The 27,206-nt window shown below is 49.4% G+C and overlaps 10 protein-coding genes across 10 annotated transcripts; 6 read left to right on the forward strand and 4 right to left on the reverse strand.

Annotated features, from left to right (window-relative positions):
• Positions 1–1,616: 1,616 nt before the first annotated feature.
• Positions 1,617–3,348, reverse strand: ALTATR162_LOCUS11570 (uncharacterized protein; the record flags this gene model as incomplete). The annotated part of the gene is made up of 2 exons (XM_043319212.1): positions 1,617–3,262; positions 3,312–3,348. 2 exons carry the CDS (start codon positions 3,346–3,348, stop codon positions 1,617–1,619), a joined length of 1,683 nt encoding a protein of 560 aa, XP_043175147.1.
• Positions 3,349–3,875: 527 nt separating this feature from the next.
• On the forward strand, positions 3,876–4,862 carry ALTATR162_LOCUS11571 (uncharacterized protein; the record flags this gene model as incomplete). Its single annotated transcript, XM_043319213.1, has 1 exon — positions 3,876–4,862. One exon carries the CDS (start codon positions 3,876–3,878, stop codon positions 4,860–4,862), a length of 987 nt encoding a protein of 328 aa, XP_043175148.1.
• Positions 4,863–4,959: 97 nt separating this feature from the next.
• ALTATR162_LOCUS11572 (uncharacterized protein) lies at positions 4,960–7,054 on the reverse strand (the record flags this gene model as incomplete). Its single annotated transcript, XM_043319214.1, has 3 exons — positions 4,960–5,444; positions 5,491–6,096; positions 6,145–7,054. The coding sequence occupies 3 exons, from the start codon at positions 7,052–7,054 to the stop codon at positions 4,960–4,962; spliced, it is 2,001 nt and encodes a 666-aa protein (XP_043175149.1).
• A 1,065-nt stretch (positions 7,055–8,119) lies between these two features.
• Positions 8,120–9,205, forward strand: ALTATR162_LOCUS11573 (uncharacterized protein; the record flags this gene model as incomplete). The annotated part of the gene is made up of 3 exons (XM_043319215.1): positions 8,120–8,343; positions 8,394–8,823; positions 8,876–9,205. The coding sequence occupies 3 exons, from the start codon at positions 8,120–8,122 to the stop codon at positions 9,203–9,205; spliced, it is 984 nt and encodes a 327-aa protein (XP_043175150.1).
• Positions 9,206–10,518: 1,313 nt separating this feature from the next.
• ALTATR162_LOCUS11574 (uncharacterized protein) lies at positions 10,519–11,390 on the forward strand (the record flags this gene model as incomplete). Its single annotated transcript, XM_043319216.1, has 2 exons — positions 10,519–10,779; positions 10,830–11,390. The coding sequence occupies 2 exons, from the start codon at positions 10,519–10,521 to the stop codon at positions 11,388–11,390; spliced, it is 822 nt and encodes a 273-aa protein (XP_043175151.1).
• A 157-nt stretch (positions 11,391–11,547) lies between these two features.
• ALTATR162_LOCUS11575 (uncharacterized protein) lies at positions 11,548–12,484 on the reverse strand (the record flags this gene model as incomplete). The annotated part of the gene is made up of 2 exons (XM_043319217.1): positions 11,548–11,606; positions 11,659–12,484. 2 exons carry the CDS (start codon positions 12,482–12,484, stop codon positions 11,548–11,550), a joined length of 885 nt encoding a protein of 294 aa, XP_043175152.1.
• A 5,505-nt stretch (positions 12,485–17,989) lies between these two features.
• On the forward strand, positions 17,990–19,495 carry ALTATR162_LOCUS11576 (uncharacterized protein; the record flags this gene model as incomplete). The annotated part of the gene is made up of 1 exon (XM_043319218.1): positions 17,990–19,495. The coding sequence occupies one exon, from the start codon at positions 17,990–17,992 to the stop codon at positions 19,493–19,495; it is 1,506 nt and encodes a 501-aa protein (XP_043175153.1).
• Positions 19,496–19,922: 427 nt separating this feature from the next.
• On the forward strand, positions 19,923–21,035 carry ALTATR162_LOCUS11577 (uncharacterized protein; the record flags this gene model as incomplete). The annotated part of the gene is made up of 3 exons (XM_043319219.1): positions 19,923–19,997; positions 20,048–20,403; positions 20,459–21,035. 3 exons carry the CDS (start codon positions 19,923–19,925, stop codon positions 21,033–21,035), a joined length of 1,008 nt encoding a protein of 335 aa, XP_043175154.1.
• Positions 21,036–21,429: 394 nt separating this feature from the next.
• ALTATR162_LOCUS11578 (uncharacterized protein) lies at positions 21,430–21,828 on the forward strand (the record flags this gene model as incomplete). Its single annotated transcript, XM_043319220.1, has 1 exon — positions 21,430–21,828. One exon carries the CDS (start codon positions 21,430–21,432, stop codon positions 21,826–21,828), a length of 399 nt encoding a protein of 132 aa, XP_043175155.1.
• A 261-nt stretch (positions 21,829–22,089) lies between these two features.
• ALTATR162_LOCUS11579 (uncharacterized protein) lies at positions 22,090–23,087 on the reverse strand (the record flags this gene model as incomplete). The annotated part of the gene is made up of 3 exons (XM_043319221.1): positions 22,090–22,521; positions 22,603–22,976; positions 23,027–23,087. 3 exons carry the CDS (start codon positions 23,085–23,087, stop codon positions 22,090–22,092), a joined length of 867 nt encoding a protein of 288 aa, XP_043175156.1.
• Positions 23,088–27,206: the final 4,119 nt, after the last annotated feature.

Below are 27,206 nucleotides of genomic sequence, written 5' to 3' on the forward strand. Positions count from 1 at the left end.
GCACAACGCCGACCCCTCACACGTCATTTGTCATCTTTATCCCCTTCGCGACATATGCTACACACCAACAAAGACGCCAATTCCGATTTACAAACCAGTACTACAGCATGCAGGAAAATGAATAAACGTGTGCGAAGCAAGTTTCACAAAAGCAGTCAAAACAGTTGCCCCCTCAAATCCATCCTTCGCACGAGCCTTCCTTCTCCGACGTAATCCAAGCAAACAGCACCATCCCTTGTCGCAAGCCGGCATTAAGGCAAGGCGATAGTATCCTCTCTAAGCCTCTCAAGAAGCTTAGCTAGACGTTCATCGACTTTCGCTGACGCCTTTCGCAACTCCGCAGCCTCTTGCAAAACTTCTAATAGCTCGCGACAGGTTGAGACATTGTTTGGGAAGCTTTTCGGGTGCGATTGCCGCTCAGAAGATACTGGGTGAGTGCGTGAGATCATATTGCTGTCACGATTCGTATCTGGGTGGTTGTTCCCTCTTCCGGCTTCCTCATCGTCCAGATGGATATTGGAGAACTCTTTCGGTATTATTCTTTGGAGCATATCTATTTCGCTCATATAGGTCTGGTTGGTCACAATAGCACTTGACAATGCGTAGACACCATAGCAAACGGTTAAGCCGACGATATAATTGATGAACACAGCGCGACTGCTGTTGACTCCAGCTGTTTCGTCCAGATTTCGCATCCATATGAAACCAAGGTGGACACCTAGTCATACCAGAAAGGAGTTGAGTGAGGACGAGAGAAGCATGTTGGGCGTTGAGACGGTGGTGACGGAAGCCACAGAAGGTGTGTCCAGGCTCACGCCAGTAGAAGGATCATTATTCATGATCCGCACCTTCACCTGCTCAGCACGTAGACAACGTGCTAAGATACGGTATTGCCTAGTAGCGTAGTAGACAGCTATGATCGAAGAGACCAAGCTGAATATGAAAAAAGCACGAGCAGTCCAATGAATTTGACTCTGATCTTCTAGAGATAGCGCAGTGATGGCAATCCGAGCAAGGGTAGTGCCCTGGTGTGGATTCAGCTCGCTGGACCTTGGAGCTTTAGATTTCTTTTTGCTTCTAGCTAAGGCTACGATACTGCTGTCTTCCTAAACCGACTTCTTGAAGTTCATGGCATCTGTATCATGAGAGCTGTCTAACACCTGCATTTGCATTTGCCAAACCTCCCGGCTTCCAAAAAAACCAGAGAAAAGCACCGGCTGATTTGTACTGCGATACAAAGAATAACAGGCTGCTTCCGGCGTTCCTAGGCAGCTTTACTATGGCATCGATCAATGAGACTGCCGTTGCGACGGCGCCGATAACTTCTGCCATATTTCCTGGTTCCTTCTATGGTTAAGATGCACAGCTTGGAATTTACTTTAAAGTGTGTGAAGATAGATCAATTAAGCGGAAGGAGGGAGGGGTGCTTAAAACCACCCCCGCAGGAGGCTGAGCAAGGCTGAAGGTATTGACAAAGCTAAGTGGCGTATGCACATTCACTCGTTGAAGGTATAGGCTATTATTCGTTCCTATGGCAACAAAGCTACTTTCGAGATCGCTTTGCAGGCAGCAGTCTGTTTATATAACAACTCATTGCACCAGGTAGTGTTTAATATCTAGAGCCTTGCCTTCGTCTCATCCTTGACGACAAGCCCAAACTTCCCACTCTTCTCTTTATCTCTTAGTACTCTTCTCAAAATCTTGCCAGAAGGACTCTTTGGTATCTCGTTGATAAACTCCACTTCCTTCACCCACTTGTACCTCACCTTCTTCTCTTTGACATACGCAATGATATCCTTCCCCACAGCTGTACTCTCTTCCGTTCCTGGCTTCAAGACAACGTAGGCCTTTGGAAGCTCGCCAGAGTAATCGTCTTTCACGCTCATCACTGCGACATCTTCTACCTTTGGATGACCTAAAAGCAGGTCTTCGAGTTCAGCTGGCGCGACACCAATGCCCTTTACTTTGATGAGTTCTTTGATGCGATCGGAGATGTGGATCATGCCCTCTTCATCGATAGCACCGCGATCGCCAGTGTGTAGGAAGCCGTCAGCATCAAAAGTATCGCGAGTTGCCTTCTCGTTGTTGAGATAGCCCATGACGACTTGCGGTCCACGAGCGAGTACTTCTCCATCTTCGCCAACATCGCCTTCAGTACCATCATCTTTAATGATCTTGACTTCAGTGGAAGCTACGATTGCACCGCCAGAGTGTGCGTACTTGTATGAGAACTTCTCAGGTGGATGCGCAGTAATGCACGAACACGATTCCGTCATACCGTATCCTTGCTTGAAGCCTGTGTTGGGAAACTTCTTCTGGAGCTGCTGGATGATCTCTTCTGAAAGCGGAGCAGCGCCTGAAGAGAATCGTGTAACATGGCTAAGGTCATACTTGTCGACCAATGGATCGCGCACTAGTCGGATGAGAATCGGTGGTACCAGTAGAAGCTCAGAGAGCTTGTATTCGACGATGACATCTAGCATCTTCTCCATCGTGAATTGCGGAAGCATGACGACCTCGGCGTTAAGTAGAACCGGTAAATGCATTTGATGAACCAGGCCGGTGATATGAAAAAGCGGTAATACGGCCATGATCTTCTTCTGATTTGTCGGCGTAATCTGCTGGATTTGGAGACATTGCGCTATGACGTTCTGATGACTGATCATCACAGCCTTTGGTAATCCAGTCGTTCCTGAAGAGAAGGATAGGAAACCGCAGACGTCTTTGTTCTTTTTGCCAGGCGGCAACTTGAACGCTGGTGTCTGTCCTGATTCGCCATACGATTCCCCCATACGAATCAGATCTTGAACTGTAGTGTATCCCGGTAGTTTGCCCTCCAACAAGAAAACGTTCGATTGCGGTAGTCCTGCAGCCTTTGCGCTCGCCGCAGCAATCTCCATACTGCCTGGTGTAGTCATCAAGAACTTTGCATCCGCAGTTTTTAGCGCGAATGTCATTTCCTCAACATTGTAAGCAGGACTTGCACCACTAATCTTCGCTCCTACGCGGAGTCCTGCAAACATCGCTACCGGATACCACACAGTGTTCTGACTGAAGAGAGCCACCGTTTCGCCCTCTCTGAGACCATACTTCTTGACAAGCGCCGTGGAGATGTATGTAGAGTATCTTTTCACATCGGCCCAGTCTACACGCTCTTTAGTAATCGCATTTTGGAAGCCAGCAAGTTCATTTGATGGATATTTGTTGATGGGAGAGTAAGCAGAATCGAAGAGCCAATCCCAATCGGTTAGCTCGGTGGGAACTATCGCTGTTAGTGGATGCGGCCTCGTGACAGATAGAGAGAAACGAACGGTCGAGGGGCGGTTGTCTTGACTTGAAGATCACCATGTTGATACAGCCAGCTCACAAATCTCTTCAAAGCGATGCGCGCCTTATAACCGGTAATGTCGTTACGAGGAAGCAAGCAAAGTAGAGTCGCAATGAACAGCCAATATGATGAGAAGACAGACCAGGGAACGAGGATTGTCGGGCGGCCTGCCTCCATGTCTTCTAATAGGCGACCGCCATCATCCTTCCTCGGCGCGCTCATCTCCATCGGATTCGCAGTATGCGAGTCGATCGTGGTGCGGGGATGAGGTGTAAGGCGGGGTTCTAACAGGCTAGCAACAGTTACCGAGCTGTCCCAAAGAAGACGAGATCGACACACTTTCTGACGTTTGTGCGGGTAACAGCCGTGCCAGGGTGTGTAAGAACCGCTCCGATGCCACTTAGTAGATCATTACAGTCTCGAGCTTCAAGTGGAGTCTCGGAATCGTTCGCACACAAGGTCTGGATATAATAAGTTCCATAGCTGCCGCGCCTTCCACGCCGCCCATCACGACCCACTGAACGGACACATCACTTCTACAGCCAACATGTCCGACGCAGGAGAATCGCAACAAGACCCAATCCTGAGAGTGGAAAGCAACAAAGATCTTAGAATTACTCTTATCGGTACCGGAACTATTGGCCTATCTTTTGCCGCCTTCCACCTGTCACACCTCCTCGGTCCTTCCCAACTCACAATCTATGATACCCGACCAAATGTTAGCCAATACGTCGAAGAAAACCTACCCAAATTCTTCGCAGAAGAGCCATCAGCAGCCGCCATATCCAACATCCGCATTGCTACATCCCTCGAATCAGCTGTGGAAGACGCCCACATCATTCAGGAATCAGGTCCAGAGAACCTAGCCTTCAAGAAAGAATTATGGGCGAATGTAGAGAAACACGCGCCAGAGCACTCTCTGTTTTGGAGTAGCACATCCGGCATTCCGGCCTCACAGCAGGCGCAAGACATGCAGGATAAGTCGAGGTTACTGGTAGTGCATCCATATAATCCACCGCATATTATGCCATTACTGGAACTTGTTCCGTCGCCAGATACGTCAGAAGAAGTTATCAAACGGACGCAGGAGTTTTGGATCGGCCGTGGGAGAGTACCGATACACATCAAGAAAGAGACGACGGGCTTTGTGGCGAACAGACTGGCGTTTGCGTTATTACGTGAAGCAGTCCATCTTGTGAATGAAGGAGTAGTCTCGGTCGAAGAGCTGGATAGTATTGTGGAGAGTAGCATGGGACCGCGGTGGGCAGTTGCTGGGCCATTCAAGAGCTATCATGCCGGTGGTGGACCGGCAGGGTTAGAAGGCTTCTTCAAGAATATTGGTGGTACGGTGCAAGATTGCTGGCAAGACTCTGGAAAGCCGAATGTTGGGGATGGATGGGAGGAGAAAATCTTCCAGCAATCGCAGGACTCATACGGCATTGTTGATGTTAGTGAGCGCGACAGGCTAACACGACGGGTATTGGAAGTGTTGAAAGAGGAGAAAAGCAAGGGTGCGCACACTTCACACGACTGAATAGCTCATTCTCAATCGAAAGAGCGCAAGTCAGAGCTGAGCAAGATACGTATTCATCAGGACAAAATCTCTAAAAGCCTACCACGTACTAGTACATCTAAACGATAAGGTACAAGCTAGTGATAACACTGGGTCCGATGAAAAGACCAAACCAAAATACAATATTCCCCAACGTATCTCGTCCCTTCATGAACTTCGTCTTGCTGAATGCCGCCAGTGGTAGCTGTGTCAGCTGGAATGTAAACAGATATCCTCTAACCTTTTTGAATAAACAGAACATGAGAACTTCATGAACGATGGCGCTAAGTAGGAAAGTAAAGAACGTCGCTTGCATCTTGGACAGATGGAAGAAAGAAATCGACGAGTGGTAAACATGTCGAAGCAGGAAGTTGTGGACGGGTCGATTCCAATCGCGAGCATACTGATCGAAGGATACGGAGTTCCACCATGCGCCGTAGAAACCTCGGTCGGCGAACCTTGTGACTTCTGCCAACACATTGAGCAGACATTCCCATATCACGTACCAGCTGAGTAGCTGTTCGATGAGAAGGGGAAAGAGCATGTCGGATACTGTTGAGCGAACTGATTAGCTGAATGTTGTATCATACCATAGTGATGTAGCACTTACCAACCCATGGAAATTCTTTCCAGCGCTCATCGAGTGACATGCCGGCCTCTCTGTGTCGCACGGTCTCTGCGACTACGGGGTAGATGTATGCTTGCGAGATGACGATCATGATCCAAATGACTCCTAAGGTGGCTGCTGACTTTTCCGCGACGTACCACCAATTGATGCGCTCCTGGCGTGGGTATTCTAGATCGTAGACAAGGGTGGGAAGGCAGGTCCACTCTGCGAAGTTGTAAAACGTCAAGTTCTTTGGGTAGACGTTGTCTGTCGTTGTACACTTTCCGCGAAGTTCTTCGTCGAGGATCGTAATCTCGGTGTTGAGAACACGTCGAAATGCTTCAATTTGTTCCGAATCGAGCGGATTTCCAGCTTCGATAGCTTGGCCAATAGAAGAGATCTCCGACTCTTCTTTCGAGAGATTTGTTGAGTATTTTGGCCCGATACTCCTTCGCCGTGCCACCTCGCCTTGGTTGGGGTTATCGATACCAGAGGCAGTCAACGCCTCGGATAGAGGAGCCGTATAAGTTGGGCACTCCTGCGCTTTGATATCGTCGAGTTGACGTAGCTTTTCACGTAATATGTTACGTCGTCTATACACCTGCGATACTGTTGAGAGTCAGTCTAAATCCTGCAAAGTTCGAGCAGGTAGCATACAGTAGCCGTTGTAGAAAGAGTAGGCGTGCTGCTTCATCAGCAACACGAAGACGTGTAGAACAATGAAGACAGTGTGAGTCCAAGGCCAATCTCGCCAGAATGTAACCCAAATGATGGTACATGTGAAGAAGGTTTGCCATAGGGACTGTATGAGCCAGCCTGAGCCGTTCCATGTCAAATAGTCCTTGGCAATGGCCTTATGCAGGAAGAAGCCGAAGCTGGTCGCCATGCACATTGCGACATCTGTTGTCAACATGACGAACAAGTCTTTATCAATCATCAAGTGCAGAATCTCTGCATCCCCAAATACAGAGCCTTTGGTCCTATAGTTCCCTGCTGCTATTCGTGCAAGTAGCAGAGCCATCGCAATCCAGAACAACGTGAAGAATCCATGGAATGGAGAGTGCGCAGCGGACGCATTCTGACGATCGAACGTGGTAAATTGTTGTGTGAAGACAAGATCCCGTGGTTTGCCCTTGGTCTTGCCGTTGAACTTCTCGGCCTCTCGCCGCAGCCCTGATTGCAGAACCTCTTGGAAGACTGGATCCTTGGCCGTGAACGTGTACTCGCCCTTTTTGCCTGATTGCTCTAGCACGACTTGAATACTCTTTCTCCGGTTCCCTGGCTTTCCGGCCAGCTGCGTTTCTGAGCCGCTGTCGTCAGAGGGTATAACTGTTGTGCTTCGACTTCGCGAGTCTCCCGCCTGCTCATCAGTTTGGGAACTCAATTTCGTTGCGCCATCAACATCTAGTGTTTCCGATGCAGTGTTCGCTATCCATGTGTCTTGACTGCTGAGTGGTGGACGCGTCGAGAGTCCCTGCAGTACGTGTGACATTGCCGATTTCTCACGCGTCAGCGGTGTTAGATCGGTCTCTTGGCTCTCCAACGTCGGTGTTGTGTCGTCTTTCATAGTCTGGGAATCGGTAGACAGGCACGCGACAGCCTGACGATATATACTGCTTGGTTGATGTCGGTCGGGGTGTTTGTGGCTGTCAAAACGTAGTTGTGGCGTGGGTCCCTTGCAACGGAATCATCGGAACGGGCGTACTTTGCGAGCTCACGGCCAGATGTAAGACGACAGGAAGGATTTGCAGAGACAACTCAGAACAGCTGACTGCTTGGCTTCCGAAAGAACCGGCACGCGTCAATGGCAGTCGCTGGGCGATAGCTTTCACGTTTTGGTTGAAGGCGAAGACGAATATGATGTAATGCCGCGCCCTGCATCGCGGAAGCGCAACCGTTCCTGCATCAGCCACGTCACGTGCAGCATCAGCCACCTGCACCTCACATCATTGCCATTCTCGGATTCTGGAGGTCGCCTCGCTTCCATCACATCGTTCCACCTTGCAACCTGCGATATTTAGGTCGCCCGCAGACCCGAGTTACCCGCAGACCGCTGCTAGTTTAAAGTTTGAGCACAGCCCGGGCCTCGTCGGACCGGGGTCAGAACAAACTTACCCCCGAGGCTTTCTTACCTGGCGCTCCCCCTTCGCATTTGAACGTTTGGAGATTCGGCCTTACAATGAAGAACCGCCATGCCCTCATCTTGTGTTTCATCAGAAGGAGGCGCTGCATTCATGGACTGTCAGCTGTGGTTCTACGCGCCGAGGCTGTAACGTACTGTTTAAGGCGTCCACTGAACCTCGCGCACTCTCGCTTCCATCCTTGTGAGACCATCCGAGGCACCAACAAATGCTTTGAAAGGCTTAGCGACTGCCTTAAATGCCCCTGATTCAATCCTGAAAATGAGAAATACGGGAAGGCTGCAGGCTGTGAGGAGCCGCAGCTCCAATATAGCACGCAGCCGATAATGCTGAAATACCTTCGGGTGCCGTGAATTGTGTTTTGCGAAAGTCGCGCTTCACCACCTTTTCAACATTGAATTGCACCCCAGAATTCTCGGAGCCTCCAACCAGCAACCAGATCAGCAACCGAATACCCAGATTTGAGCTTGCAGTAACATACAGTGCTCATCATGGCACCAAGACGCAGCGGTTATAGCGGCTCCGGATACAGCACTGCTGCATGTTCGAAAGCATACACCACAACCTACGCCCAAACCGGCCTCGCATACTATGTAATATTTCTGGTCCTCTTCACGGGGATCTTTATCGCGACGTTCTTCGTCCGCAGGAAAACTGGCGCCGGAAAGAAGTTGATCGGCGTACCTTTCGTTGTTGCATTATTCTTCCAAACTCTGTAAGTCTAACGCCTGAATCATGCACTTTATAATTGCTGACATATCCAAGCTCGCGCCTTCTGGCCCTCATAAGTAACGTTATGTATGAGTGTGATGGCCTTGGCATTAACGATTATTTGAACATATCGATAGCCTCCAGCGTCATGTACTGTTTGGCTAATTGGGCGCTGATCGTTACCTTTGCCTACATCCTGAACTCTATGCTGCTTAAGCAACTTCAGATCACATCTTCCGGATCCAAGACTGTATTTCGGATTATCGTTGGAGTTATGGCCGTTGCCATGATTGCGGACTTGGTCCTTTCCAGCTACGTCACGACGAGCAACAGATACTATGATTTCGACTATGGTCTTTTGATCCTCACATCATACGGCCTTTCTCTCACAGTGTATATTTTATGGTTGATCAGCGTCATTATCTCAGCGGCTTTTTCGTTGTCAAACATTTCCGCATTAAGATCGAGACGTCTACCCGGAGGCGTAAGTCCACGGCAAACACTATCCACTGATACATTCGCTAACAAATCTGTAGGACCTCATTGTTTGGGTAACCGCCCTTTATATCGCTTTGCTCGTTTATTCCATATTGGGGGTCGTCTTCTCATCCTCTCCCTTGTGGCCCGTTCGACATTTACTTTCGTCGGAGGCATCATTGGCTTTGTCGTTCATCTCGAGCTTGTCACAAGCCCTTCCTTTCATAACTCTGTTGTGCATTGCCAAACACGTCTCCTGGGATCAGACGACGGTAAAGACCGACCAGGTGTATGCGCCTGTTATACAGCAGCAAGCGACGTACGGCTACGGCAATGGACAACAGGATGATTATTACCAGCAAACACCTGAGCTTGTACATGTCAGATGAGCGGATGATGGTGCAGAGGCACGAGCGCTGTGCTACCGATAGATTTCACTTTGAACCCTAATGTCATTCAGCCATATACCCAAAACCTAGCTCCAGAACCTAATGTTTATATGATTTGTGTCCTTAATCATGCACCAGAAATATCTATTCATCTGAGTTTTCTATACTGTATGGTCTCTCAACTCCCTTGTTCTCTTGTCTTCTATCCGCTGTATCATCTCACGAAGCGCAACTGCAGTAATGCCAAAGAGAGGTGTTACATAGTTCTCCGATTGATCTCTTTCATACTGATTAAAGTTTCCCAAGGCGATCGGGTTGTATTGTTTCTAACATACTTAATGCAACTTTGTTTTCGGTGAAGATACAACCAAAGAACGCGTCGCGCTTGATCTTATGCTACATAAAGCTAGTAAGAAAGTTGGCATGGAGTATTCAAGGAAGCTGCGTAACGTGCAAACCAGTAAGTGACAAGTAGAATCTTACGTGTTCCCTTCTCCACATAGATATAGAGTTGAAGGTATGGTGTAAACAGTTGAGTGCCCTGGAAGCCTGCTGCTAAGCATAAGACCCCGTCATAAGGTCCGCAGCGCGATGACGTCACTTTTCGGACAGGCTTCTTGCACTCCCTTGATCAACCTTCATGTCATTCACACCCTGCTAACAGTGTAGAAACTGCCCAAATGTCAAGATACTATCCATAATGAGCCAGATTTCGTGCTGAAGAAGAGCGAAGCCTTACCCCTACTCAGAGGCTGTTGCCTTGGAGCGAGCCTTTGTTACTCGGATCACGCACTTCTTTTCTACACTAACCCACTGTTTGCTCATTGGAGCTCACCCTATCTGAAACGATGATGATGGTCTAAAGTCATACCGGGCAGTACTGACGACACGTGCATGCGCGCGATCAACGCGGATGCGGACATCAACGCGCTCTACATCCCTGCAAAGCTGACCGGAGCGGGGACGATCTTTTCATCACCACGTGTTTGCCTAGGCTTTTCATCTTCAAGTTCACCACCATCGATTCCAATTTAAAGCATCACATGTGATTGCTGCCTACTTCGCACAGGCGTCACGGTGCTCGCCCAGGAATCAAGACCGCCATCAAGGCGTGAAGCTGGGACTGGATAGATTGCGCGAGCGACTCCTCTTCTGCTTTAGGCGACAGTGAACAGAACAAACAAACACTCATTACGGCCAAAAAAAAATCCTCCTCATAGTTATGTCGCCCTCGTGACCTTTACGACCACACACTTTACGGTCTCAACATCGGTGTTGTTCAACAAGTGCTTCTATCCCAACTCGCGCTAACCATGGATCTCACAACTCAATCACGTGTGGATTCCAAGGCCATCATACCTACTACGCCACATGTTAAAGCAACTCAGACCCTCGACACAGACCCTGTTCCGCCGACGCCTTCCAAGCCGAAGATCAAAGAGACCAAACTCGCACTGAATGACGAAACAGCAGATTTCACCGTTATCTGCGAGGGCCAGCGATTCGCAACGCACAGGAACGTCCTAGAAACCTCCTCACCCTACTTCGCGCGCATGTTCCGTTTCAACGGCAGCGTGCGTGTCACCAACCTTATCGCCAGTTGAGCCATGCTAATCCACTACAGGAGACGAACGACAAGGAAGTACAAGTCCCCGACGTCCACGCCATCACCATGAAGCACATTCTAGACTTCATGTACACATCAACCTACCAATTCCCCGATGGCGTATCAATTCCTTCTACAGACTACTGTAACCACACCACCTTCGCTCTCCTTCACGGCCCAGATAAAAGCCCGCTGATCTTTAAGCGCAAATGTCCTTGTGCTGGCAAGTCGCTGTCCGCTTCTCACCTCCTTATGCACGTACACGTTTACACGGTCGCGGACTACCTCGGTATGGCCGATCTGAAGACATATGCACGTCAAGGAGTGGTAGATGTCTTGCATGTGTACTGGCAGTACAAGGGTCTGGACTTGGCTGATGCACTGGAAGAAGCGTTTACGTCTACACCGGATGACGATGTGGGGATTAGGGATGTGCTTGTAAATGCTATGAAAGAGCATCCGGGACTGGTAGTTGATGAAGGTGATGTGGAGGATTGGTTGGAAGATCACCCTGAGGTGCGTGAGAGGGTCAACTGGGATGATTACATGAAACCGTATGGTCGTGGAGAGAAGGGGTAAATTGGAGGGCAGCAAGAGTCAAGCACACTTTGTACACGCGGCATTACTTGCTGTTTTGTAAGTAATTCTAGAGGCCGAGCCCGCCTCTTATCAAATGCCACCATCTTAGATGATCAACAAGCACCTCCTCGCGATCGGCCACAGCGCCAGATTAGTATTACTCTAGCTTGACCGCCCGGTGACGCAATTTCCGACGCCCGATACCCGGTGGGATGCCTATCAACATGTCAGTTCATCGTTCAATCACAGTTCACAAATCCAAACATACCAGTACCATTCATTCCACACCCATCAACAAAACACGCACTCGCCGTATGAATATATCGAATCTTTCCACCTTCAACGCGAAACATATGACTATCTGGCGCTCCCTCCGTATTCCTTGTACGATCCAACCCCGTAAACCCCATAAAAATGTCCACAACACCCATCACCTCATCAATAGCATACTTCCGATTCGTCATCGGGATATGTTCTGGAAGGCCTCCAATATCGCACGTGTTCGCCGAAAGGTTTCCGCGACCTGTATACGCGCCGCCTTCGAGACGGGCGCAAGGTACACCAAAGGGAACGTGAACTGTAACATCATTACAGCGGTCTGCGTATGCATCGCCAGCTGCTTTGACGACTTCGCGGGTGTCGCGCACGTTTGAAGGGAGGCGGGGCCAGGATTCTTGGTCGTTCCAGTATTTGTAGCCGGTTGCATTGAAGGCCCAGTCGCCTTTGTCTGTTACGATGCTGTCGATGAGGTTGACGTTGCCTTCAGTGTCTAGAGTCATTTGGGTGTGGATGACATATGGATGTGTTGGGTCAGTGATGATGAGCTCGGTCATCGTCTTGCATTGCGTGGTATCGAGGATTGAGCGGTGAGCGTCGATGGTTAGGCCAAGTGCTGGTATACCGCTGAGGATTGAGGCTGTTTTATTATTTTCAAAGTACTTCATTGAGTATGCGAGATTTTCGAAGCGGTCATGCTGGCCCGTTGCCATTAGGTCGACGTAGGAATCTGCTGTGCTCTGCAGGTTTTCGCGTGTGCAATCAAAGGCCATCGCAGAGGTAGCCATGGCGGCGAGAGCGCCTATGAGATAGGCCATGGCGATTGGGATGATCGTGCTATCGACTGTGGGTCAAGATAGACCGTGGTGAGGGTTCTATGGCTCCTTTAAGCCTACTGAGGTCCAAGATCTTCTTGACTTATGCACCCGGTTTCGCAAAAGAGATGCCCGCGTTCCTGGAAACTTTGCACGAATAGTACCAACTCAAATGCTGCTGGTAATTTGAGAACATGAAGTCTTTCTCTTAGCCATATTGATGAAGAGTGTGGGGCATCGCGGCATTAGACATTCGTCTCCCGACTCCGCGCAACCCCACACGACTGTTGTTGGAGTACGTTTGCGATATGATATGAATTCTCACAGCTCTTGCTTTCTGACATCTGGTAGATGCCCGCAATTCCTCAATTGGCAGGCGATCCACGACGCCTCGCAGACGTTCACGCAGTGGTCTTCATCCCAGTCATCCAGGTAGTCCCACATTGTGTTCATCGATGCAGCCTACAGTTTGTCAGTTTCGGAGTGCTTGTACTATCGGCATCAGGATGAACATACTATCTCTTGTGGAGACGGCTTCCGTGGTGTTTCTTCCTCGGCGCCTCCTTCGTCGCTAGTCGAGGGCTGCGAAAGCTCCGAGAGCTGCTGCTGATCTTCGCGCAATAGAACGAATGCGTAGTAGACGCTGTAGATCAGTAAAAAAGAGAGAAGAAGTACCAGCAGGGTATGCGCAACTCGAAACAACAACTTCATCGCAAGTTGCAGTTGATTGGCGATCTTGGCACTGTTGAAATGTTTGTGTCCTCTGCCAGGTGGGATAGCTGATGAGTCGCGCTAGTGTGCTAGCGCGTTCATCGTTCTCCGCCCCCTTGTCTTGTCAGCCCCGGAGACCATCTTTCCACTACCCCAATACTTTCATCTACATTGCGCAATTGACAAATATCTCAGAAACACATCGCGAGCCTGTTTGCTGTGTACGAGACTATAGCAATGCTGCATTTATGGTCGCCTTCACGGTTCCGACGTTGGCATACGCGCGTTCTGTTGAATGCGCGTTTAAAACTCAAGTCATCTGCAAAGCTGTCGCCTGGTACCATCCCACAATCAAAAGCCCGGGAATGAGTTTATCGAGTCGTATGAACATGTTCATATAACCCGACAAGATAATATACACTCACGTTACGCTGCATGTGGCGTCGTAAAAAGCCTATCGAAGCCTCTGCTAAAAGATGTTCGAGATACTGCTGATGCCCAGATGACGTCAGTAAAGATTCAACGCGTCTCTGCTAGACACACTGTGTATGAAATTTCCAGGCAGTGCAAACTGGAGACAATCGACATGAATCCGCGTAAGAAACAAGAGCTTTTGCCGGATCTTCAGGTCTTCTTTGCTGAAGGAACGGAGGACTTTTATTGTTACCAAAACGGAATGCCATATCGAAGAGGCTACATATTCTACGGACCAGCCGGTACTGGTAAAACAAGCTTGTCTACAGCGATTGCGAGCCAGTACAATCTACCGCTTTGCGTCACCGATCTAGCCGGAATGGACGACACAATACTGCAGAGTAGAGTCAAAAGCTTGCCAACTTGCCGCGTAATTCTTTTCGAAGATATCGATGCTGCGGTATCGTCCGCGAACGCACAACGGGCCCTTCGCTAGTGGCCAAGAACAATGATAGTGACGGAGGAGATGGGAGCGGTTCAGAGTTGGAGTCCCCTGACTATTGAAATACGAACCCCAAGAAGCCAAAATCCAGGAAGGAGATCCCTAAGAAGATAAACCCGGTGCCTCAGCCCTCAAGGACGAAAGTTACTCTAAGTAGCCTCCTCAACACGTTAGATGGACCTAGATCGTGGGAAGGCCAAGTTATTGTCTTAACAGCAAATGTCCCCGACTCGTTAGATGAGGCTTTGTATGGCCCGGGTCGTGTGGACACACAAGTCTATCTCGGCTTTGATGATGAGATCACCGCTGCCATTACGTTTATACGCATCTTTGGTAGCGACAAAGAAGTCAAAGTTTCGCAGAATGAGCTCAGTTGCGTTGGCCGGCGCTTTGGTCGCATGGTACCATTCGACTTGTTCACTCCCGCTGATATTTAAAAGTACTGTATGAACAGACGTGGTCAGCCACAAAAGGCACTCGACGAATTGCGCGAACTTATCGAAAAGAAGCGAACGGGAAAGACAAAGTTCCAGTACAACATCCATCGACGTGCACCGAAACCTACGCTTCACGAGAAAGGGGGTTTGCATGACGATGATTTCAGCGACGAAGTTGAGTATACTCCAAGCGGCATTAATCAGTCCTCCGAAAGCGCGAAACACACTCCCCGGAACCGTTTCGTACGCCATCGGCAGAACCTTCTGCGATGCGGCGCTATGATGATGTTCGAGAGCTGCTCTTCATCGTTCATGGCGATGAAATTCCTAAATACGACGCTTTGGCGTACGGAGACTACCATCCGCGTAGTCAAGGGGTTTGGGAAGATCATTTGGCTGACGATGTTGCCGATACATGTCAAGGACTCAAAGAAATGCTCACTTTTCCGTCGGTAGAGCCATTTAGGTACCAGAGTGCACCCTACGTTCTCCGTAGGGTGCAAGACCTGGTAGTTCGTGCTTTGGGCATAGGGGAAAGCCAGAACATGTCTTCCTCCGGTACCTACTGCGCGACGGATAATAGTGAGCCTTGGGTACTCCGCAAGTCCGGTAGTCGACCACGGCGCTTGTCGCGTGAGCACTATTTGCGTGCAGACGGTATTGAAGAGGTAACCATGCCCAATATCGACCCCCATACGATCGCGCGGTCATCATTTCTTCGTTCCTACCTTGACGCAACATTGCTTGATGAGTCTCGGGCGGCATCGCCGTCTCCAACGGAAGTCACAGACTCATTTTTTACTATACACCTTCATCGGTTGGCGACCAGATCGAGAAAAATTTTCAGCGTCACCGCCGGCCGAGTCACCCAGATGTCGTTGGTCGTTGCAATGTCCACGCTTATCACGGACCCTTCATGTGGAGCCGAACAAGATCCTTGGGGAGATAAATCTTCGCCGAAGCCTGCTACGGTGTTGATTCGCTATATAGATCCGCAGGCGTTGGAAGGTTTCGAGCAGCTCGGACTGAGCGACCGTAATCACGATGCTGCAGACTACGGCCGAACAGTGGCGCTTTTAGCAGTGGCGGGGCGAGGCCACGTCGCTACTTATCTGCAGGGTTAGAAGGCTCGGTCTTATTACCCAACGCTACACTGCCCAACTGAAGCCTCAAGCCTTTCCATATTTGGAAAAATGTAAAAGGGAGATGTCCAACAATGAAACACTATGCAGTACGAGCTATTGGAACTCAACGAAGCGGAAAGAGGGGTTTAAAAAAAAACGGTATCTTGGATAGAAACATCTGAAGAGCTATGATGCTCAGCTGGATGATTACTTGGACTTACTGTGCAGTGGGACCAAAATTCGGCGATGTCACTGGGCTCCGTAATATGCAATTGTATTACAGGGTCTCTTCGGGTGCTACTGAGGAGTTTTCGTGGTACATAATGGCCTGACGATTGCGCAATGTAATCTTGTTTCGCAACTCAGAGACCCAGTAGCTAGACTGTGTTGATGAGACTGCATTGAAGCGGCGATATTAGAGCAACCTTGCCATCTCCACCTTGTCTCAGTTTCGACAGGAAAAGAGCTCGGGCGCGGCTGGCGCTTTGGGCCGTGCAGCCCTTGCTACCTATGAATGATTAGAATATCTCATCAGGTTCTCGAAGATATCAGTAGATAAAACTGCTCAGATGTTGACTGACTAATGAACCCGCAGCGGTCGCTTACATTCGATACTGTAGTTGTTGGAAGTTCGAGACAACGTACCTACGTACCACGAGCCTTGTGCAAAATCTTGTTGCTGACACGTCAGATCACGTGACCTGTTTACATCCATCTATTTTAAGCGCCATGATTGGGCCGGAGTGTTCATCCGGTTCCGACAGCACTACTGCTGCATCAACATTGTTCCGTACAGTGTACATAATGTCTGCATTCACTAAGAACACGTGTATGTAAGTCACCCCTTAAGGAGAAGGGGGGAGCGTCATTGGCTCAGTGATCTCTAGATGTCGACCTCTATTCGCAATTACTGTGCAGCGAGAATGACGTCTGTAGCATGCAATTGATATGCACTCAATGCTCCAATGCCCATCACTTGCCTGATATTACATTGAAGAACACCCGCTCCTTGACTGATATAGGGCTTCATCCAATTTCACCCACTCTGGAATCTTCTTTCAACTGTCCGAATCAATAAGTAGATCTTCGTAGGACAGCCCATGGCAATGCTCATGCATGTGGGTTTTGCAGAGTCGAAATTCTGATCTATCTGGTGAATAAACGCATGGACATACACCTGATCAGGAGGTCTTATATTTCCAAAGGCCCATTAGGAGCATGTGGTCCTGGTCTCCTAGGCTTGCGTTACCATTGCTGACTATGAAGAGCAAGATCTTGAGGAGATAGGGCTGACATGTCTACTTGAAGCATACAGCCGTCTAACTGAACTATTGGAAATTGGCCAGCCATCCCGTCTATGCCTTTAGAGCTCTAGGAGATATAGTGTTTTATATCATGAATACCCAAATCTTCCTGCCCTAACGTTTTCAATATATGCCAGATCACTAGTCTGAGTTAGAGGTTAGCTTCGCTGAAGATAGCAAAGCTACCGGAGCTATCTGTCTGTAGGACTCTGCTTCACCGACTCAGCTGCAGTATTGATAGGTTTGCTTCGACTAGGGAGGGCTGTCTTGCGTAAGACATGAGCGAGTTGAGTATTGATAAGGACCCTTGCAGCACGGTGGGACGGGTACAGATTCCGCGCCTCACCAAAGTGACATTTACGACCATGTCCATGGAAAACATTCCAAGGTCTCCGCAAATGATTTTCCATGAGGTTGGCTTTCGGCGTCGTTCTCCTTGGGACCTTCAGAAATATTCTACAGACAACCTGGAAAAGATTGTCAGGACTCTTTGGGATACACAACACGGCGTCAATTGGGAACGCTGCAAACACTAATCGTGCCATGGTTACGCTCATATCAGCGCAGCGTGATGTCAAATGTAAGATGCATTTTGGTACCATTCAAGGGTCCATGTGCTCGGAGAAGGATTCGTCTTTTTTTTCGCACATACTAGCCCCAAAACGTATCTAGCTTACCCCACCATAGGATCCGGGCAGTGAGCAAGGACTTTTTCACCGAGACCAATGAATGACTGTTGTTTTCTCGCTTCCTTACCTGCTTCGGACCTTCTTCGCCGATTCCCAACACCACCTGGACCCTGGGCTCTAGCGATTCTGGATTGAGTAGATGTTTGAGTGCCGCCACCAGTAACTTCATTCAGCGAGTACCTGACCCACGTAGCATACCTTAACTACACAATCCGTATCTAAAGCCACACGTGTGCCGCTTTTCTAGTCGTCTATCAGAAATTCCGTCTGCCTCTCTTATCTTTCATCAGCTTCGACGTCGGCGTTGCCGCCAGGAAGCAACCAACCATGGGCCTCCTCGATCTTCCACCAGAAATTCTGGACCTGATAATTGACCGCACCGCACCTGATGGTCTTGAAAGCTTCGTACTATCATGCAAGACTGTGTACGGGCGGGCCGCGTCGCAAATTCGACAGCACAATGACCTGCGGAGGGCCTGGAGACACACGACTAACATGAGGCGGACTCGTCGCGGCGACACACTGTCCATCTTACACGATATCTCCCGCGACCCCACCATTGCTGAGTATATTGAAACTCTTTCCCTCTGGGATCGCCGCGAAGATGATGAGATACAGGACGATACCGATGCGCCCAGTTTCCGCGAAGATGAGCAAGCCATGCAAAATATCAAAGACCTGCTGGGACATGCCGAGTATTACGCCGATGCCGACGAGGAGGATTGGTGGAGCCACATCCTGGAAGAAGACCGCGCAGGTGACCAATTGAACATGGACAAACTATATGCGACTGTCGCTTTGTTGAGTCTTCTGCCCAATCTCAAGACGCTGCAACTGCCTGATAGGTGGCATGAGGTCCGCGAAGGCGAGGGCGCTGAAGCTTTGGTTCCTAATGTGCAGTCACTCGTCGCCATGTCCAATAAGAATGGGCACCGACAAAAGCCCTTGGCTCGACTAGAAACACTCTTGCCGTTCGTGGAGGAAGGTTACGATATCAGAGTTGGCTTGCAATGTATCGCGCCGTTCATGGCACTGAAGAGCATCAGGAACATTTACGCTGTTAGTTGCGTGGCCGTCGACGAGGATTGGGGAGGCGTGCCTTTCACTTGGATGAACCCAAATACTAAGTCACCGCTGACTCGCGTTGAGTTCGCGTATTGTTGTATGGATGCTACCGGTCTTTCGGCTTTTCTAGAAAACACCCCAGCTCTCGAGGTCTTCAAATACTCCCACCAGACAAAATGGGACGGTCTCGAACACGACTGGAATGCTGGCGAAATGCTAGAAGCGCTGGCGAACTATAATAGCGATACCATTGTCGAACTCGCCATCACCATTGATGAGCTACATGGCGAGATTGTGAACGGTCTTTCCTCATTTCTGCGTTTTACGAAGCTCCGGAAGCTGGAAGTCGATGTTGAATGCTTCTGTGGACCACCTTTAGAGAGCGGACAGCGACAGGGCCGTGATGCGCATGTTCCGCAGGGTTCAAGGGCGTGGAGACATGTCGACATTCCGTGCATGGGCGATATGCTTCCGGATAGCATGGAGGAGTTGCATGTCAACACGAACTTCCCACAACCATCTGAAGAATCCTTGAAGGCTCTGTTCAAGAATATCGTGGTGCGACGCAAGGACAAGCTACTCAACTTGCGAACGGCTATCATTCGACAATACGGGTCATCAAGTGCAAGCCACGTCGCCGAGGGCCATGATGTCATATTGGAGGTGTTTGGATTCGACGGCGAGAATCCCTTGCCGAGATCCATGATGCCGCTGTGGAAGAGAGAGTTCAACAGCCGAGTCGGCGGGATTGTGTTCGCGGATGGCTAGTGAAATCACGTACCATTAGTGTAAAACATATCAAATACCTTTATCGCGCTTATTAGCGCTAGAATGCTTTCTGAAAAAAAGACCACCTTGTTCGCGCACAGTGTTCCTTTGATGTACGATGAGGATGCGCGAAGCGTTTGGTGTAGAGGTACTAAGGAGGATGCTAGTGGCTATGGTCGACAAACGTCAGGTCGGGCTTCCTCGCACGGCTATCAACAAAAGCCTGTCAGTCTTCAAAGCAAATGTAGTGCAAGAATGAAACTTCAGCGTCCGCGGGTTTTGCAATACCCCTGCAAAGTCATCATCATGATGCGAGTCACGATTGCGTCATGCCTGACGGCATCGTCGAACAAGCCGCCTCAAGCATTGAAATAATGAAAACCATTAATAGCATTGCAGGGTGAAGGAAATACCGAACACACACATAATGAGCAGTCACGCAGCTAACTACGGTCTTGGTGCGCCTTTCAAAACCGTCGCCCTCTTCGGCGCAAACGGACAGGTATGCGTACCAGATCCATCGCATTAGGATATGTCGACTGACAGCAACAGATTGGTGAGCGCATTGTTTATGCTCTAAAATCTTCCAAGAGACCAGGTCATACGTTCAAGATTCTCGCTTTTATTCCGCCCGATACACACCTTGCAAAACGAAACGGTGTAGTCATCAAGACCTTCGACGCGAAAGATGCGAACCGGTCGGATCTTGCAAAAGACCTTGAAGGTGTAGATGCTGTTGTGAGCGCCTTGAACGGCCCTGCTTTGGAAGCTCAAGCCACGATTCAAGATGCTGCAGCGGATGCGGGCGTAAAGCGCTTCTACCCTTCTGAGTTTGGGTTCCACCAGATTTATCGTAAACCCAACGACCCCATGGGATACATCCATCCAGCCTGGAACTTGAAAGCTCAGTGCGTATATCTTCCATTCCAAAATTCTGGTTCATACCAGCTAATGCGATATCAGGGTCAACGAACGCGCCGTTATCCACCCAGCCATTCGTTCCGGCAAAATGAGCTTCACCATGATTGGCTGCGGTGACTTCTACAACCAAGACCGCGAGAAGGTATGGTGTCCATGGACCCAGTCCCCTGACTCTATAAACAAGTACACCATCCATGTCATTGGTGACCCAAACGCGGAAGCAGATTATACGCATCTCGATGACTTCGCAAATTACCTAGTGGCTACCCTGCTCGAGCCTGCAAAGAGCGAGAACCAATACCTCAACGTCGTTAGCGATACGATATCGCATGCTAGGATTGCCGAATTGCTGCGCAAGTACACTGGGAAGAAGGTGGACCTAGAAGTGCAGGATGAAGATGCAATGCACAAAATTTGGGATGATCCAAGCAAGGCGCCGAAGGAACACACCGAAAGTGCGTTTCCAGTGGATTTTTGGTACCTGGTGAAGGGAACGCAAGGTAAAGGCGAGTTCGTGAGGCCGAAGAGCCAGATCCACAATAATCTATTCGAAGGCATGTCGGTCACACCGTTCGAAGGATACTTCAAGCAAAAGTTTGGGGATGTCGCAAAGTTGTAGATGCCAGGGGACTACATAACTCTTTGAAAATTCTAGAGGCCTTTACGATAGTACTAGAGCAGGGATACATTCTGACTATCAGCCGGAGTATACCCCGCTACCGTGAAGCTTTAATGGTTTGTCTCGTGTGACTCCAATCAGCGCTACGATGTATCGTGAAATCATCATGGATCTCATCCACATCCAAACCACGGTACCGAATCCCCATAAAATCCATGCACCTTCACATCACCGTATAAGAATCATCGTCCTCTTACCCTCTTCATTTTCTTACCATCCTCTAAAGATCATACATCCCAAGCGAGGATATTCTCAAGAACAAAGACTACGCTCCAAGACCAAGAGTTAAACCAAGACCAAACTAATCAACAACCTCTCTACCACATACATCAAGATGTACACGACGGTCTTCATCCTCTCCCTCTTCATTCCCCCTGGCATTAGCCTCCCCATATTCCCCGTCGCCAGCCCCTATATCCCAAGCGGTCTCGGTCCCCTCCCTAGCATCACCACCAATGCCTACAATGTCCCGCGAGGACTTGTCAATACCCAAGAAGAAATCGTCACGGGCCCCATCCCCGAAAAATGGAAGCACACCCACGGTACCCTGTCTCCAGTGACTAAGACAGAGAGGCAATACCTCGGAGGAGAGTGTGGAGAGGGCGTTGGGTGTGCTGGTCTCATCGACGATCTCAAGGAGATTAACAAGAAGATCAAAGACGAGCTGAAGGAGAAAATCGAACTCGAAGGTAGGGATTTGGGAGACTGCAAGCCGTGGATGTGGGGTTGTTAAAGGGACTGCTTTGTGTGAGAAGGAGAGTGCGCTGGGTGCACCAAGAACAGCGTCTTGCAGCAATACTCGCCTTACACACATCATCACGACAAGCAGCAATATCCAGGAATAAATGGGGCTCCAGCGTTCTGGCTGTATTCTGTTTTTGCGTGTGAATTCAATCCGATCTGGTAGCGAGAGCTCGGTTGAGTTGTTCCCACGGTTTACATTTCGCGTGTCTCTTCATACGTAATACAACCGAAATTTTTGCAATACGTGTTCTCAACCTTTTGCTCTCTCTGCATCCAAAGTGTCCCTTATAGGTTGGAGCATGTTCGTCATGAAGTTCTCGTCCAAGTCCTGTCCTGCACCCATGCCCACTGGCGGCTCCACACCCCACTCTGGTATGAGTCGCGTCCCAACCAGAGTGATTTCCAGTACACTTCCACACGGATACCCCTTCTTCTGAAGTAGATCTAGTAAGCTGGTCGCACATGCATCTGGCGTTAATGCTTTATCCGTAGTCACGGAGTATTGCTTCAGCTTCGCATCATCAAAAAGCGGCGTGTGGACGGCGCCAGGACAGAGAGTCGTAATCTTGACGCCAGTGAGTGACTCGGTCGCTCCCATAGATTTGACGAATCCCACGACAGCATGCTTGGTTGCGCAATAGAGTGGTGCTGCCATGTTGCCTGCTATGCCCGCTACCGAAGCCTAATTCTGTGTTAGACGTGCAACAACCACTTATCATGTGCCGCTTCTTTGAGCCAAGCCCAACATGCTGGCATGACTTACGATTATGCAAACACTAGCCCTCTTACCCTTGCCCAAACTCTTTCTAATAGCCAGCCTCGTCAACTTGATTGGGTGATTTACATTGACCTCGACCTGCTTGTACCCTTCGTCCTCGGGGTCTTGCCAGAAGTTGGAGAATGGTGGGTCAAATAGTCCCGCGCAGATGGCATATGCATCAGGAACATCATTCCATTGTTTTTCGCACACGTCAAAGAGCTTATTGAAGTCTGTCCATCGCGTCACGTCAGATTGCACATAAAGAATATTCGACTTTCCGGAGGCAAAGGTGTCGAAGTCGGATGTTGTTTTAAGGTCTGCCACGAGGATGCGTGCACCGAGATCATGCGCTTGCTTCGATACGCAGAGGCCGATTCCTGGCTGGATTAGCTGTACACTTTCCAGAAATCCGTGCTGATGTACATACCTGATGCCCCACCTGTGATGAGGAGTATCTTGCCGTTCAGCGGCTGGTCAATGGACGACATCTTAGATCCGCGCTTCTCGATAGTAATGCGATTCGGTGGGTGGAAACAGTTTATCAAGATTTACTAAGAGCTGATGTGCGTAGTTAGTCTAACGTTACTACTCATGTATGCTGAAGCCGGGTAACAGCTTCCGGAGGCTCGACCGAACAACACCGTTCCTCTAGATGAGGGGCTTCGGGTCACAGAAGCCGTGTCACGGGCGCTACCTTTAGCTTGATGGAAGGTCCTTCTGTTTGTGTGTTGTCTCAAAGCCAAGATCGTTCGCGAACGGTGATTGATCGTAGGGTCTCCATCATCTGTGGAGGGGTGGAGCACTACCCTTATCTCCCAATCGTCAGAGCTGCGCGTGCGGTACAAAAGCAAAATTGGCGACGTGGTATACAGAGACAGGTAGACGAATGGCCGTTGAGTCAATGATTAGTCCTGGATGGGCACATTGAGTCGTATTTGCGGGCGGACAAGATGCCAATCAGGGTTTCTGCAGCACCTATGTAATGCGTCATCGACCCCGGCATCCTCGCTCTAGCCACGCCAGCCACATTCGTAACAACTGCAAGCAATAGCAATCATGTCGACAGCAGGACTAATTCGCGTGACCGTTTTCGCGAATCGCAATTCCAAGCTTACCAAAGATGAATTTGACGACCACTGGGCGAACAAACATCGCCCTCTCATCACATCATGGCTGCAGCGTCACGGCATCGTTAAATACGTTCAAGTCAGCTCTACCTTTCTTAATCAAGGTCTTGCTGGCATGAGGTAATGCGGATTCTCTACTTAGCAACGCTGACTCCTCGAAGTACCACACCACATCAAAACACAAAGCGCTTTTGAAGATGCCTACACTCTCATACGACGGAACGGCGGACTTTTGGGTACGGAAGTATGAGGACTTCGAGAAGGCCTACGAAGATCCTTTCTACTTGGAGGTCGTTAAAAAAGATGAAGAGTACTTGTTTGACCCAAACAGTTTGCGGGTCACTGCTGGTGTAGACTACTGTGTTATTGAAGACGGGAAAGTGGTGCAGGAGCATGTGCGGAAGTTCTAGATCATCTTCATGTGTGTGCGCACGAGTTTACCGCTGCCAACTCTAGAAAGAAAGTGTACGTGATTAACCCTCGTATTAGAAAGTATGCGTTGTGAATAGCAGTGTCAACACCGAGAACAGCAAGTTTGCAGGACAAAGACTTGCTTTATGAGCAAGCACCCGAACAGCCCATAGAACTTCAAAAATCTGTGTGTGGACAGCTTCTATATGCTATTACTAGCTCTCTCTGAGGCCTTGACGTGGAAGGTGATACCTCGTCAGTGCCTGCTCTTATAACATGCTGTCCGTCTAGACCTTCCCTTCAAGTATCGTGAGATGTTTGGTACCACCCCATAGGGCAGTCTGCTCCAAACCAAAAGAAACCTGCAAAACTCTCTTGCAGCATTTACTTCAATGCATTCGCTACGGTGACGCAGCAGCAATCTGAAGATAAAATTCTATGGCCTTTTACTGCCGGACCATCCACCTGCACGCATATGAATACGCATACGTTTATTTTCATTTTTTACCGACCACGTTGCCAACTCCTCTAAACCCTCTATTCAATACTGCGAAAGAGGCCAAATACACTAATCTGACACTGACGAAACCACACCACCGTAAGTTGTTCAACCTCAAGTTGCCAAATTCAGCGCGCTGACACATGACACAAATGTTCATCAAAGATGTCGGTAGTTACCATCAGTGACCATGAAGAGTGTTTGTCAGTTCGCGAAATACAACTTTCGGCTCCATTCGTGTGCATGACTGGCGATTTCCCTGCCCTCCCTGTCGCAGTAGTATCTTCTGAACTTTTCGTTGCTCTCTCTGCTGAGCCCAATCGATCATGGTCAAACATCGTTCAACCTGGCTTGATTCGCACGTTCGACGAAGATAAGCGATCTATGACCAGTCGAACACTTTTCCATGCTGAAGGCTCTCAGTCCAGTTAAAGCAAAACGAAACAGCTTTGCACTTTGACGTCGAATCCGCCGAGAGCGTTTTGTCGCAACCCAACTTCTCGCGCTTCCTCGATCTTCCGAAGGAACTGCGCCTCGCCATCTGGACCCTCACACATCCGTTCATCAGCAGCCAAGTTATAGTGCGAAACACCATCGCGCGCGGGAATGACCTGATGAAACCCAAGTTCTTGCCCAATTTGTGCGGCACGTCAGGGACGACGTTCGATGGGACAGTCGTGAGCTTTATCAACGTCTCAAAGTTTCTCGTCTCTTTGTAAAATGATACCCTGTTCCTGCGCACTTTCCTTGAGGCGGTAGCTGGTCGTTTCGAGAGTACCCGTCAGCTAGACTTTGACTTCTTCGCTCGATACAAGGGCGGTACCATCGAGAACACTGACGTCGAACTTGCAGTCGAATGTACTGGCCCATGTACCATTACTCTCGCTTTCCAGGATGAAGAACTCACTTACTGTCTAATGAGAGATGAGGACGGATGGCAATGCGAGGCCCGGTCACGTTCGATCACACGCCTCTTGTCCAGGTACAAGCTCGAGCGGCTACTCGGCTGCGGTATGCTCAATACCATGGTCATCAAGCATTCTGGATGCTGGATCGCTGAAGAAGCTGAGGAGGCCACAGAAGAACTGGGTCAGATGATCGAGAGGAGATTCGCAGCCACGCAGTCGAAACAGGTCGTTAAAGTCGTCTATACCCGAGAGGCGAGTTTACCTCGGCCCAACCCTTGGGTATAGTGAAAAGATCACTGAGCATTGGCGAAATGCTCATTTGTAGATGAGGACGAACGGTCTAGGGTATTTCGGCGACAATACCATTAGTGTCGCAAAATATGATGTGTGAACTCTTAGAACCGACGTAATGGCAATTGTAACCTTTTTCAATAACCACGCCCTAAGCGTATACTCCAGCTGTTGTAATATGGAATCGACCTCATCGTCTCCAATTCGAGGCCCTGGAGCGCTCCTCTTCTCCACGAGCTTGCTGCAAGCGCTGAATGCACTCGTGTATCTTTCTCGGACATATAGACAGCCGAGAAAAGCGGGAGTTCAGTTAGGTCCAGCAGTTGTAGTCGGCCGCAGGCTTTGAAGTTGATATATAGGTCCACCGATGGCACGATTGAATCTTCCGATTGTATCGCCGCCGGAGTTTAGGAGTTTCCGCACTCGGAAAATCGTCAGGCGCCGTGACTATTCAATCCGTGTCGGGTCCTCAAGATGATGAGAGAAGGCCTATATGAGCAACAAAACCTCTTCAGTTTGCTCCATCCAAGATGGATCAGCCAGAACCATCACCATAAGCAAACGAGGATGCTCTCCAGGGCGAAGTCTCCCAAACTTTTGGTCCAGACTCGATTTCCGCAACATATGCCGCTGGTGTTGAAGCTATGCGCCTGTTAACGGGCATTTGTTCCAGTACCTAGCCAACGTCTTTACCGACTTCATGAGGTCTATGATATAAAAGTGCTCTCCCTAGGTTTCAGCGCCCAGCAAAGATCTTCCAAAACCTCAGCATTGTGCCGCGCCAAGCTCAGTGGACTATGGCAGGCAATGGTATTGCGATCAAGGTCTGACACGATACCAGACAGGAAGGTGTCCGATACTACCAGCCTCATTCCATTCGAATGATGTTCATGTGGAAATCTTAGCTGTCCGCGTGCCGCCTTTCCGCTCTCCACCCCAGTGATGAATGGCATCCTTGGCGTCTACCAATATTCCAACTCAACGCCACCACTATCTCCTCTTGCCGGCTAAACACGCAACCAACTATAAGACGCGCAGTACAATCCTGGTTGACCTGGGCCTGTCTTTGCCAAGACAAATCTCTCGAGGTCTGTATTTTGTTCGTAAGCGCCATGGACCACGACATGGATGTACTGCGCGAGCAGACGCCAAGGACGGTGCATTCTGCGACGGAAAGTAGGGCCCCACTACCGGTACCTAGGTAGCCTGTTCGCTTGCGCATGAACAATGTCGCATCGACACCAACAGCTCGGCGCCTGGAACTCGTTTACACAGACATGGATCCAAGAAATCAAAATATGTGTCGCATCAGTACGAGCAAGAACATTGAACAATTGATTACTTCGGGTGGCTCCCGTGGGTGCATGCCAA

The sequence above is a fragment of the Alternaria atra genome (genome assembly GCF_907166805.1).
Source record: "Alternaria atra isolate CS162 genome assembly, contig: 35, whole genome shotgun sequence".
In the NCBI taxonomy this organism is placed as follows: domain Eukaryota; kingdom Fungi; phylum Ascomycota; class Dothideomycetes; order Pleosporales; family Pleosporaceae; genus Alternaria; species Alternaria atra.